The 14,490-nt window shown below is 44.2% G+C and overlaps 1 protein-coding gene across 1 annotated transcript in view; it reads left to right on the forward strand.

The window, feature by feature from the left end:
- The window catches only part of LOC109934034 (disintegrin and metalloproteinase domain-containing protein 19-like), a 145,370-nt gene that overhangs the window by 2,741 nt on the left and 128,139 nt on the right, over positions 1-14,490 (forward strand). Inside the window, exons 2-3 of the mRNA XM_048600087.1 lie at positions 10,492-10,563; positions 14,081-14,247. Coding sequence (XP_048456044.1) covers positions 10,492-10,563; positions 14,081-14,247 — 239 coding nt within the window. The remainder of the gene's footprint in view (positions 1-10,491; positions 10,564-14,080; positions 14,248-14,490) is intronic.

Below are 14,490 nucleotides of genomic sequence, written 5' to 3' on the forward strand. Positions count from 1 at the left end.
TCTTTACTCAGAGAGTAGTAAGGGCGTGGAATGCCCTGCCTGCAAAAATAGTAGACTCGCCAACTTTAAGGGCATTTAAATGGTCATTGGATAAACATATGTTTGATAATGGAATAGTTTAGGTTAGATGGGCTTCAGATTGGTTTTACAGGTCGGTGCAACATCGAGGGCCGAAGGGCCTGTACTGCGCTGTAATGTTCTATGTTCTATTCTGTTTATCTTTGCCTTATAAACATTCAACAAGGTCGCCTCAACTGCTTCACTTGGCAGGTAATTGCACAGATTCACAATCCTTTGGATGAAGAAGTTCCTCCTCAACTCAGTCCTAAATCTGCTCCCCGTCATTTTGAGGCTATGCCCCCGAGTTCCAGTTTCACTCACCAGAGGAAATAACCTCCTTGCTTCTAAATTATCTTTTCCCTTCATAATTTCATGTTTCCAAAAGATCGCACTCATTTTTCTAAATTCAAATGAGTATAGTCCAACCTATTCCTCATAAGCCAACCCTCTCAACTCCGGAATCAACCTAGTGAGCTTCCTCTACACCCCTTCAGTGCCAGTACATCACTTCTTAAGTAAGGAGACCAGCACTCTATACAGCTGCAGAATAACCTCCCTGTTTTTAAACTCCATCCTTCCAGCAAAGAAGGACAATATTCCATTTACCTTCTTAATTACCTGCTGCACGTGCAACTTTTTTTTGCTTCTTGAAACAGAATGTATATAGTCCAAATAGGAAAGGGGCCGTACTGGACCTAGTATTGGGGAATGAGCTTGGCCAGGTGGTTGACGTCTCAGTCGGGAGCAGTTCGGGAACAGTGACCACAATTCAGCTTTAAGGGACTGATGGATAAAGATAGGTGTAGTTGTCAGATGAAGGTGCTAAATTGGGGGAAGGCTAATTATAACAGTATCAAGCAAGAACTGAAGAATGTACATTGAAAGCAGATGTTTGAGGGCAAATCAACATATGGTATATGGAAGGCTTTCAAGTGTAAGTTGCCAGGAACTCAGGACCGGCATGCTCCTTTAAGGATGGAGGATAAGTAGGCCAGTTTAGGGAACCTTGGATAACGAGAGATATTGCGAGCCTAATCAAAAAGAAAAAGGAAGCATTTATCAAGGATAGGAGGTTGGGAACACACGAAGCAAGGGTGGAATACTCGGAAAATCAAAAGAAACTTAAGCAAGGAGTCAGGAAGGATAAAAGGGGTCATGAAAAGTCATTGGCCAACAGGATTAAGGAAAATCCCAAGGCTTTTTATGCATATATAAAGAGCAAGAGATTAGCCAGGCAGTAGGGTTGGCCCACTCAAGGACAGGGAAGGGAATTTATGTGTGGAGCCAGAGGAAATGGGCGAGGTATTAAATGAATACTTTGCGTCAGTATTCAGCATAGAGAAGGACTTCGTAGATGATTGAGTCTGGGGAAGGGTGTGTAGATAGTTTGGATCATGTTGAGATCAAAAGGGAGGATGTATTGGGGGTCTTGAAAGATATTAAGGTAGACAAGTCCCCAGGGCCTGATGGGATATACTCCAGAATACTGAGAGAGGCAAGGGAGGAAATTGCTGGGGCCTTGAGGGAAATCTTTGTTTCCTCACTGGCTATAGGGGAGGTACCAGAGGATTGGAGAATAGCCAATGTTGTTCCATTGTTTAAGAAAGGTGGCACGGATAATCCAGCTAATTACAGGCCTGTGAGTCTTACATTAGTGGTAGGGAAATTACTGGAGAGGATTCTTCGAGACAGGATTTATTCCCACTTGGAAATCAATGGGCGTATCAGTGAGAGGCAACTTGATTTTGTGAAAGGGAGGTCATGTCTTACTAACTTGGTTGAGTTTTGTGAGGAAGTGACGAAGGTGATCTATGGCGGCAGGGCAGTAGATGTTGTCTACATGGACTTCAGTAAGGCCTTTGACAAGGTCCCTCATGGCAGGCTGATACAGAAGGTAAAGCTGTACGGGGTCAGAGGTGAGCTTGCAAGATGGATAAAAAACTGGCTTGGTCATGGAATACAGAGGGTAGCAGTGGAAGGGAGCGTTTCTGAATGGAGGGCTGTGACTAGTGGCGTTCCTCAGGGATCAGTGTTGGGACCTTTGCTGTTTGTAGTATATATTAATGATTTGGAGGAGAATGTAACTGGTTTGATTAGTAAGTTTGCTGATGACACAATAGTTGGTGGAATTGCGGATAATGATGAGGACCTTCAAAGGATACAGCAGGATATAGATTGGTTGGTGACTTGGGCATAGAGATGGCAGATGGAGTTTAATCTAGAAAAATGTGAGGTAATGCATTTTGGAAGCTCTAATCCAGATGGAAAATATACTGTAAATGGCAGAACCCTTCAGAGTACGGAAAGGCAGAAGGATCTGGGCGTATAGGTACACAGGTCACTGAAAGTGGCAACGCAGGTGGAAAAGGCAGTCAACAAGGCATAAGGCATGCTTGCCTTTGTCGGCCGGGGTATTGAGTTTAAACATTGGCAGGTAATGTTGCAGTTTTATAGAACCTTAGTTTGGCTGCATTTAGAATATTATGTTCACTTCTGGTCACCCACACTAGCAGAAGGATGTGGTGGCTTTGGAGAAGGTACAGAAAAGATTTACCAGGATGTTGTCTGGTATGGTGGGCATTAGCTATGAGGAGAGGTTGGAGAAACGATGGAGGTTGAGAGGCGACCTGATAGAGGTCTACAAGATTATGAAGGGCATGAACAGTGTGGACAGTGAGAAGCTTTTTCCCAGGGTGGAAGAGTCAGTTACCAGGGGCCATGGGTTTAAAGTGCGAGGGGCAAGGTTTAAAGGTGATATACAGGGCAAGTTTTTTCCACTTGCTGCCGGGAGAGGTAGTGGAAGCAGATACTGTAGTGACTTTTAAAGGGCGTCTTGACAAATATATGAATAGGATGGGAATAGAGGGATACAGTCCCTGGAAGGGTAGAGGGTTTTAGTTGTGATGGGCAGCATGTCGGTGCAGTCTTGGAGGGCCGAATGGCCTGTTCCTGTACTGTAATTTTCTTTGCTCTTTTTAAATCCAATCTGCCTTTCATGAACTCTTGCTGCGTCCATCCGATGGGACAATTTCTATCCAGATGTCTCACTATTTTTTTCTTGATGACAGATTCAAGCATTTTCCCCACGACAGAAGTTAAGCCAACAGGCCTATAGTTACCTACTTTTTGACCACATCCTTTTTTAAACAGTGGCGTCACATTTGCCATTTTCCAATCTGCCAGAATGACCCCAGAGTCCAGTGAATTTGGTTAAAAGGACTTCAGTTGAGCTTCACTGGAAGACAGTGAGGGGGAGACTCACATGTGGAAATGGGATGGAGGGAGAAATTCAAGGACAGTGAATGTCAGGGTGTAACCAGTGATATCTCACAAGGATCTGTGTAACAGCCTCAATTATTCACATTATTTAGTCATGACTTGGATAATGTACAGAAAGTCATATATCCAAATCTGCTCATGTCACAAAGGACGATGACATTGGTCACTCATGTCCTTTAGGGAAGGAAACCTGCCATTCTCACCTGGTCTGGCCTACATGTGACTCCAGACCCACACCAACGTGATTGACTCTCAGCTGCTCTCTGAAATGGCCTAGCAAGGCATTCAGTTGTGTCAATCACGACAAAGACTCAACAAAGAAATGAAACCTGATGGAAAACCTGGCATCAGCGTAGGCACCGGAAAAGACAACAGCAGAAACAACCCGGTCAACCCTGAAAAGTCCTGCTTCCTAACATCTCAGGGCTAGTGCTAAAACTGGGAGAGCTGTCACACAGACTAGTCGAGAAATATTCATGGAATCATAACACACAAACAATGTCCCAGATACCACCATCACCATCCCTGGATATGTCCTGTCTCACCAGCCAGACAGATGCAACAGAGGTGGTGGCACTGTGGTACATGGGCGGGAGGGAGTTGCTGTGGGAGTCCGCAACATTGACTCTGGACCACATGAAGTCTTAGGTTAAACATAGGTAAGGAAACCTGCTGCTGATTACTACATACCATGCTCCCTCAGCTGGTGAATCGGTACTCCTCCATGTTGAACAACATTTGCAGGAAGCACTGAAGATGGCAAGGGCACAAAATGTACTCTGGGTGGGGGATTTCAATGTCCACCACTAAGACCAGCTTGGCAGCAGTACTATTGATTGAGCTGGTCAGGTCCCTAAGGCCATCATTGCTAGACTGGGTGTGCAGCAGCTGGTGAGGGAACCAACAAGAGGGAAAAGAATACTTTATTTTTCTTTATTCATTCATGGGATGAGGACATCATTGGCTAGGCAGCATTTATTGCCCATCCCTAATTGCCCAGGGGGCGGTTGTGAGTCAACCACATTGCTGTGGGTCTGGAATCACATATAGGCCAGACCAAGTAAGAATGGCAGTTTGCTTCCCCAAAGGACATTAGTGAACCAGATGAGTTTTCCCAACTATCGACAATGATTCATGGTCATCATTAGACTCTTAATTCCAGACATTTTATTGAACTCAAATTCCACCATCTACCGTGGTGGGATTTGAACCCGGGTCCCCAGAACATTATCTGGGTCTCTGAATTAACAGTCCAGCGATAATATCACTAGGCCATCGCCTCCCCATATTTGACCTCATCGTTACGAATTTGCGAGCTGCAGATGCATTTGTCCATAACAGTATTGGTAAGAGTGACCACCACACAGTCCTTATGGAGACAAAGTCCTGCCTACACACTGAAGATACTTTCCATCATATTGTGTGGCACTATCTCCGTGCAAAATAGGACAGGCTTCGAACAGATCTAGCAACTCAAGACTGGCATCCATGAGACACTGTGGGCCAGCAACAGCAGCAGATTTGTACTCCAGCACAATCTGTAACTTCATGGCCCGGCATATCCCCCATTCAACCATTACCAACAAGCTAGGAGTTCAAGCCTGGTTCAATGGAGAAAGCAGGAGGGCATGCCACGAGTAGCACAGGTATACTTATTAATGAGGTGTCAACCTGGTGAAGCTACTAAACAGGAGTGCTTGCACGCCAAACAACATAAGTGATAGACGTAAGTGATCCCACAACCAACGAATCAGATCTAAGCTCTGCAGTCCTGCCACATCCAGTCGAGAATGGTGGTGGACAGTTAAACAACTCACTGGAGGAGGAGGCACCACAAATATCGTCATCTTCAATGATGGAAGAGCCCAGCACATCGGTGCAAACGATAAAGCTGCAGCATTCATAGAAATCTTCAGACAAAAGTGTTGAGGAGATGATCCATCTCGGCCTCCATCAGCTATGACCAGTGTCACAGGCCTTCAGGCAATTCGATTCAAGAAACAATTAGAGGTACTGGATGCTGCAAAGGCTGTGGGCCCTGACAACATTCCGGTAATAGTACTGAAGACTTGTGCTCCAGAACTTGCCGCTCTCCTAGTCAAGCTGTTCCAGTATAATTAGCACACTGGCATCTATCTGACAACGTGGAAAATTGTCTAGGTTTGTCCGGACACAAATAGCAGGACAATTCCAACATGGGCAACTACTGCTCTGCCAATCTACTTTTGATCATCAGCGAAGTGATGGAAGGTGTCATCAAGCAGCACTTCCTCAGCAACCACCTGCTCACTGAAGCCCAGCTTAGGATCCATCAGGTCATTCACTTCACCTGACTTCATTGGAGCCTTCATTCAAACATGGACAAAAGAGCTGAATTCCAGAGGACAGAATGATAGCCCTTGACATTAAGACTGCATTCGACCGAGTGTGGCACCCAGGAGACTAAGCAAAACTGGATTCAATGGGTATCAGGGGCAAAGTCTCTGCTGGTTGGGCGTCACACCTAACACATAGGAACATGGCTGGGATTGTTGGAGGTCAGTCATCTCAGCTCCAAGGCATCTCGGCAGAGTTCTTCAGATTGTGTCCTCGGTCCAACCATCTTTAGCTGCTTCATTAATGACCTTCCCTCCATCATAAGGTCAGAAGGGGGGATGTTCGCTGATGATTGCACAATGTTCAGCACCATTCATGACTCCTCAGACACTGAAACAGTTCATGTTCTCACGGAACAAGATCTGGACAATATCCGGGCTTGGGCTGACAAGTGGCAAGTAACATTTGCACCACACAAATGCCAGGCAATGACCATCACCAATAACAGACAATCCAACCACTTCCCCTTGATATTCAATGGTGTCACCATCACTGAATCTCTCACTATCAACACCTTTGGGGATACCATTAACCACTAACTCAACTGGACTCGCCATATAAATACAACAGCAGCTCAGAGGTTAGGAATGCTGCAGCGAGTAACTTAACCTCTGACTCTCCAAAGCCTGTCCATCATTTAAAATGCTCAAGTCAAGAGTGTGATGGAATACTCCACACTTGCCTGGATGAGTGCAGCTCTAAAAATAATCAAGTAGCTTGACACCATCCAGGGCAAAACATCCCTCTTGATTGGCACCACATCCACAAACATCCACTCCCTCATTTACTGATGCTCAGAAGCAGCAGTGTGTGCGAATTACAAGATGCACTGCAGGAATTCATCAAAGATCCTCAGACAGCACCTTCCAGAGTCGTGACTATTTCTATCAAGTAGAACAAGGGCAGCAGATACATGGGAACAGCACCACTTGGAAGTTCCCCTCCAAGCTACTCACCATCCTGACTTGGAAATATATCATTCCTTCACTATTGCTGAGTCAAAGTCTGAGCATTCCCTCTCTATGGGCAATTTGAGTTGACCTAGAGCACACGGGTGGCAGAGATTCAAGAAGATAACTCACCCCCACCTTTTTAAGGGCAACCTGTCACTAGTAATAAATCCAAACACTCCCTGTGACACCCACATCCCACGAGTGAATAAAAAAACACAGCGTAGGTGACTGCACAAAATTTAAAGGGATATTGATTGAGTAAATAGGCAAAACTATGGCAGATGGAGCTCAATGTCATCAAATGAGTTGTTCTTGATTCCGGACTGAACAGGTATAAATCAGGGCACTTTCTCAATGATATGAAGCTAAATGCAGAGGATGGCCAAAGAGACTTGGGGGCTAGGTGCGTAGATCTTTATTATACCACAAACAGGTGCAGGGAATAATCAAGAAAGCCGATGGAATGCTGGCCTTTATATCTTGAGGACCAGAGTACAAGAATGCATAATTTATAGTGCAGTTATGCAAAACACTGGATGGACCCCACTGGGAATACTGTGAGCATTCAGCCCATCGAGACTGCTCTGCCATTCAATAAGATCATGATTGATCTGATAATCCCCAACTCCATTTTCCTTCATTTTCCCTATAACTCTTGATTCCCTTAGCAATTTGTGGAAAGCTGGGGAAGAATTGCTGGGTCCCTTGCTGAGATATCTGTATCATTGCCAGCCACAAGTGAGATGCCTGCGTTTTGGTTAATGTGGTGTCATTATTTCAGGAGGGCTGTAAGGAAAAGCCAGGGAAACCAACCAGTGGGCCTGGAGTTGGTGCTGGGTACGTTGTTGGAGGAGATTCCGAGGGATAGGATTTACACGCACTTGGAAAGGCAAGGACTAATTAGGGATGGTCAACACTGTGTGCGCATGGGAAATCGTGTCTAACAAGCTTGATTGAGTGTTTGAAAGTGGTGACAAAGATAACTGATGAAGGCAGAGCAGCAGATGTTGTCCAAATGGGCTTTGTCCAAATCGTTTGACGAGGTACCGCATGGTAGACTGGTTAGGATGATTAGATCTCATGGGACCTGGGGCAGGGAGGTGGGCGGGGGGGGGGGGGGGGGGTGCAAGACAATTGGAACAAAATTTGCTTGAAGGTGGGAGAGAGAGGGTGTTGGTAGAGGTTGCTTTTCAGACTGGGGGCCTGTGACAAGTGGTGTGTCACAAGGATAGGTACTGGGTCCACTGCTTTTTGTCATTTATATCAATGGTTTAGATGTGAGTATGAGAGGTATGGTTAGTGATTTTGCAGATGACACCAAAATAGGTGGTGTAGTGGACAGTGAAGAAGGTTACCTCAAGAGTACCACAGGACCTTGATGAGATGGGCCAAGGAGTGGCAGATGGAGTTTAATTTAGACAAATGTGAGGTGTTGCATTTTGATCAGGCAAACCAGAGCAGGACTTATGTACCTTATGGTAGGGTCCTGGGGTGTGCTGCTGATAAAAGAGACCTCGAGGTGCAGGTGCATAATTCCTTGATAGTGGAGCTGCAGGTAGGCAGGATGATGAAGAAGACAATTGGCATGCTTACCTTTATACAGTGCATTGATTATAGGAGTTGGGATTTCATGCTGCAGCTGCACAGGACATTCGTGAGGCCACTTTTAGAATACTGCATACGAACCTGGTTGTTTTTCTGTAGGAAGGATGCTATTAAACTTGACAGGGTGCAGAAAAGGTTTAAAAGAATGTTACAGGACTGGAGAGTTTGAGTGATAGGGAGAGGCTGAATAGGCTGGGGCTTTTTTGCCATGCAGTGTCGGAGGCTGAGGGGTGTCTTTATAGAGGTTTATAAAATCATGAGGGGCATGGATGAGATGATTAGCCAAGGTCTTTTTCCTAGGGTCAGGGAATCCAAAATTGGATGGCAAAGGTTTAATGGCAACTGCTCTGCCCAGGACCATAAGGAACTACAGAGTTGTTAACAATGCCCAGTCCATAATGCAAGCCAGCCTTCCAACCACTGACTTCACCTACATTTCTTGCTGCATTAGGAATATAATCAAAGACCAGTCCCATCCGGGTTATAAATTGCTTCTAACCACTTCCGTCAGGCAGAAAATATGGTAGCTTAAAAACATGTACCAAGAAACTCAAGAACAGCTTCTTTCCTGCTCTTATTAGACTTCTGAATGGACCTCACAAGTGTTAAATTTAATGCTGATCTCATTCATCGGGCACCTTCACTGCAGCCGTAGCATTGTATTCTTTGCTCTGTTCTGTTACCATGATGCAGTTTGTATGGTATGATCTGCCTGTACTGCATGCAAAATGGAATTTTTCACTGTACCTAGGTACAGGAGACAATAAATCCAATCAGAAAAAGGTGAGAGGTGAAAGATTTAAAAAGGACCTGAAGGGCAACTTTTTCATGCAGAGGGTGTGCATGCATGGAATGAGCTCCCAGATGAAATTTTGGAAGCGGGTACAATTACAACATTTAAAAGGCATCTGGATGGGTACATGAATGGGAGGGATTTGGAGAGATATGGACCAGGGGCTGGCAAATGGGACTAGGTAAGATTGGAATGTCTGGTCAGAGTTGGGCCAAAGGGTCTGTTTCTGTGCTGAATGACTCTATGACTCTATAATTAAAAATCTACTTCATCCATGAATATACTTAATGATACAGCCTCAATAGACCTTTGTGGTACAGAATTCCACAGATCTATTACCCTCTGAGAGAAGATATTGCCTCTCATCTCTGTCTTAAATGTTCAAACCACTTATTCTGAGATTGTGTTCTCTGGCCCCAGTTCTCCCACAAGGGCAAACAACCTTTCCACATTTACCCTGTCAACTCCCCTACGAATCTTGTATATTTTAATAATGTCATCTCTTATTCTTATACTTATCCAATAATAATAGGCCCAATATAATCAAATTATAAGTTGATTCGTATCCAGTGACCCTTTTCTGCACAACCTCCAATACCAGTATATCTTACCTTTGATAAGGGGCCCAAAAGCAAATCATGTACTTCTTCTCACAAGACGTGCCAAAGTGATGGTTTCAGTATTGCAAGACATTCAACTCCTAGATTACAGCAAGTGCTGCAGTAAAAATTAGTGATGGTTTGCACGACATGAAACCTGTCAGATTTAAAGTAGGCTCCACATTTCTGAAGGAGTCTTGATGGAAATCTGACAAAAATGTGAATCTCTGTCTTCACATGTAAGGGAAGGAGCAGATGACCGGTTGAACAAGCTGTTTGTGACTGCCAGTCCTTGGAAAATCTTTGAGCCTTGGTGATTAACTTGTGAAGCTAAGGAATTCCCTTGTCTTGGCAATTTCGGTCTCGACTGCTTTGTACTTGTACACGAAGTGTCTAAAAGGGTGTAGTATAGAAGAGGTCCTTGAGCCCATCAAATCTGCGCTGCTAAAATATACACTACCACCTGAACTACTCCCATTTTCCCATAGCTTTGGTAATGGTTACAGATTCAATACTACCTTTCAAAAGAAGGGCTGGACAAATATGTGGGGCGGGGGAGAGAACAATGTCAGACTATCGGAGCAGAGCAGGAAAGTGACATTAGTAGGACAGCTGCTTTAAAGATAGCACAGGCTACATAGGTCAATGGCCTCAACCTGAGCTCTCTAATACTCCCACTGTGAAGAAGGCGAGCAGGATGATGAGAAGTCTGAAAGATTTTTGGGCAGTATTTGGACAGCACCTGGAAAGTGTGTATGATCATGGGGAGTCTTGAGTTGATTTGTTTGATTCACTGAATCAGCACCATCATTCTGTTTCCTTCCAGTATCAGAATATGAACAGTAATAGAGGAGCTGTGTTGCGAAGAATGATTGACATTGCCAATACAGTCGACCTGGTGAGTACAGAGACTGTCTTCACAGTGATGACAGGTTCACCTTTCTCTGCCATTTCTCTGTTTAAGCCTCTCCATGCTACCAGACAGGTCAGATGACAATGACATGAAATATAGCATTGTGGTAACTCACAATACTTGAAATTTCTGGCACAGATCTTCCCTCTCCCTGCTTTCAGCTTGACAGAAAATTGCTGAGATTTCAGGGGATGCAGACTTCATTGACTGGGTCCAATGTTTCTCCCTTCCACCTGTTATATGCTCAAAGGCTTTCTCTCTGTCTCTCTATCTCTCTAATTAGCTGTGCTCTTACCTATATCTCTGCAAGCTGTCAATTTCTGCAAGCTGTCCTTCCCTCCTGCTGTGAGCCTTCTTCCTTTCCTCTTGTGTGATTCATCCTCCTTCTTCTGCTCCCATCATTAATAGATTCTGAAGTCTCAGTCAGTTAGACATTTCTTAAATCTAAATTGTGTTGGTTTATAAAGGACAAAGAACAATACAGCACAAGAACAGGCTCTTCAGCCCACCAAGCCTGTGCTGACACATTCTGGTCTTCAGTACTAAAACTGTCCTCACTTACAGGATCCGTATCTCTCTATTCCACGTCCAGGTGCTTTTTGAATGCTGCTACTGTTTCTGCTTCCACCACCTCCTCTGGCAGTATGTTCCAAGCACTTATCACCCTTTGTGAAAAATATGCCTTGCACATCTCTTTTAAACTTCCCCCTGCACCTTGAACCTGTGGCCCCTAGTAACTGACCCCTCAAATCTGGGAAAAAGACTCATACTTTCCACTCTAACCATACCATTCACAATCTTATAATCTTCAATCAGGTCGTCCCTCACCTCCTGCGTTCCAGTGAAAACAAACCCAGTCTATCCAATCTTTCTTCATAGCTAAAATCCCCATTAGCAGGCAACATCCTGGTAAAAACCAAAAGAACAGGAACAAAAACAAAGTTGCTGGAAAAGCTCAGCAGGTCTGGCAGCATCTGTTCTGAGGAAGGGTCACCGGACGCAAAATGTTAACCCTGTTTTTTCTTTTACAGATGCTGCCAGACGTGTTGAGCTTTTCCAGCGACTTTGTTTTTGTAACATCCTGGTAAACCTTTTCTGTATCTTCTCCAAATATCCAGATCCTTCTGGTAGTTTGGTGACCAGAACTCTATGCAATATTCCAAGTGTAGCCTAACTAAAGTTCTATAAAGCTGCAACATTACTTACTTATCTTTATGCTCAGTGCCCCTTCCAATGAAAGCAAGCATGCCATAGGCCTTTTTTACTACCTTATCTACCTGCGCTGCCACCTTCAGTGATCTAGGGACCTGCACACCCAGATCCATCTGCATATCAATGCTCCTAAGGGTTTTGCCATTCACCGTAAAATTTCCTCCTGTGCTTGACCTTCCAAAATGCATCACCTCACATTTGTCTAGATTAAACTCCATCTGCCATTTTTCTGCCCATGCCTCTAACTGATCTATATCTTGCTGCATCCTCTGACAACCCTCCTCACTTTCCATACCTCCACCAACTTTGTATCATCCATGAACTTACTAATTAGATCAGCTACATTTTACTCCAAATCATTTATGTAGACCATGAACAGCCGAGGTCCCAGCGCTGATCCGTGGAACACTAGTCACAACCCTCCATTCTGAAAAGCATCCTTTCACTGCTATCCTCTGTCTCCTATTATTAAGCCAGTTCTGTATTCATCTTGCCAGCTCATCCCTGATACCAATGAACTCCACCTTTTGTACCAGCTTGCCATGAAGGGCCTTGACAAAGGCTTTACTGAAGTCCATGTTGACAACATCAATCGTTTTTCCCTCATTAATCATCTTCACCACCTCCTCAAAATACTTGATCAACTTAGTGAGGCATGACCTCCCCCGCACAAAACCATGTCGTCTATCACTAATAAGTCCATTTGGTTCTAAATGCATATAGATCTTGTCCCTGAGAATCTTTTCTAATAATTTCACAACCACCAATGTGAAGTTTACAGGTTGGTAATTTCACATTGGTTATTCTCCAGTCCTCTGGGACCTCACTTGTGGCCAAAGAGGATTACAAGGATGTCTGTCAATGATCCAGCTATTTGTTCTCTTGTCCCCCTCAATATTCTGGGAGGATCCCATCAGGATCTGGGGACTTATCTACCTTAATGCTTTTCATGATGCTCAACACCTCTTCCTTTTTAATAGCTTGGCTTAGAAATTCAACACTGCCTTCCCTGAGATTGTGCTCCACCATTATGCTGTGTCAGAAGAGGGACACAGCACTGCAACATACATACCATGCAATCTTCAGCTGTTGTTTCTCATTCAATGTTACTCCAACCATTTTTGCACTAAGTGGAAAGGATCTGTTCTTGATCTTCTAATGTTAATCTTGCTTTGTGCACCTGCTGTGTAGCCATAATGATGTGTATGTCCTTGTTTGTTATGATCTGCCTGTACTGCTCGCAAAACAAAACTTCTCACTGCACTTAGGGACATGTGACTACAATAAATCAAATCAAATCAAATCATGGAGTGTGACTCCAGGCATATTCAAGCTTTCAATGTGTAATGGGATCATCATGAAACAAGGAAAGATTTGCAGGGCAATGAACTGTATGAGAATATTGGAGATATAGTTAGTAAGTTTGCAGGTGACACCAAAATAGATGGTGCAGTGGACGGTGAAGAAGATTATCTCAGAGTATAGCAGGACCTTGATTGGATAGGCTGAGAAGTGGTAGACAGAGTTTAATTTAGATAAATGTGAGGTGTTGCATTTTGGTAAAGCAAATCAGGGCAGGACTTTGGGAGGGCTTTGGAGAGACCTCGGGGTTCAGGTGCACAGTTCCTTGAAAGTGGAATCACAGGGAGACAGAGTGGTGAAGAAGGTTCCTGGGACACTTGCATTCATTGTCATAACATGAGTAAAGGATGTGGGATGTCAGGTTGTGGTTGTACAGGACATTGGTGAGGCCACATTTGGAATACTGCATACGATTCTGGTCATCCTTCTTTAGGAAGGATGTTGTTAAACTTGAGAGGGTGCAGAAAAGATTTACAAGGATTTTGCTGGAAATGGGTTTGAACCATAGGGACAGGCTGAATCAGCTGGGGCATTTTTCCCTGGAGCATCGGAGGCTGAGGGGTGACCTTGTAGAGGTTTATAAAATCATGAGGGGCATGAATAGGGTGAATAGACAAGGTATTTTCTGGAAGACATAGGTTTAAGGTGAGAAGGTAAAGATTTAAGGACTTGAAGGGTAATGTTTTCACACAGAGGATGGTTCGTGTTTGGAATGAGCTGCCAAAGGAAGTGGTGAAGGCGAGTAAAATTAGAACATCTGAAAGGTATCTGGATGGGTTTATGAATAGAGATAGCTTATAGGGACATGGGTAAAATGCTGGCAAATGGGACCATGTCAGATTGGGATGTCTGGTTGGCACAGATGAGTTGGACCGAAGTTTCAGGTCAATTCAATCCATTTAATGACTGACGCTTCTCCCTTTTCCAGTATTACAGACCATTCAACATTCGCATTGCTCTGATTGGAGTGGAGGTGTGGACTGTAGACCAAATCCCCGTTAGTACGAAATCAACACCAACATTGAATCACTTCCTGAAGTGGAGGCATGAAACACTTCTACCACGACTGTACAATGACAATGCCCAACTCCTCATGTGAGTACTTCACACCCAACACTACACCAACAAAGCAACTCAAAATCTACATGGATCCTACTATGCTGACCCATAGCTTTGAACATGATGATATTTCAAGAGCTCATCCAGATACTTTTTAAAATTGTGAGTCTTCCCTCCCAGCAGAGCAAACCCTCTACGTTAAAAAAATCTTTCCTCAAATCCCCTCTAAACCTCTTGCCTTTCACCTTAAATTTCTGTCCTCCTCATTATGACTCTTCA

Source organism: Rhincodon typus, chromosome 1 (genome assembly GCF_021869965.1).
Source record: "Rhincodon typus isolate 14 chromosome 1, sRhiTyp1.1, whole genome shotgun sequence".
NCBI lineage: Eukaryota > Metazoa > Chordata > Chondrichthyes > Orectolobiformes > Rhincodontidae > Rhincodon > Rhincodon typus.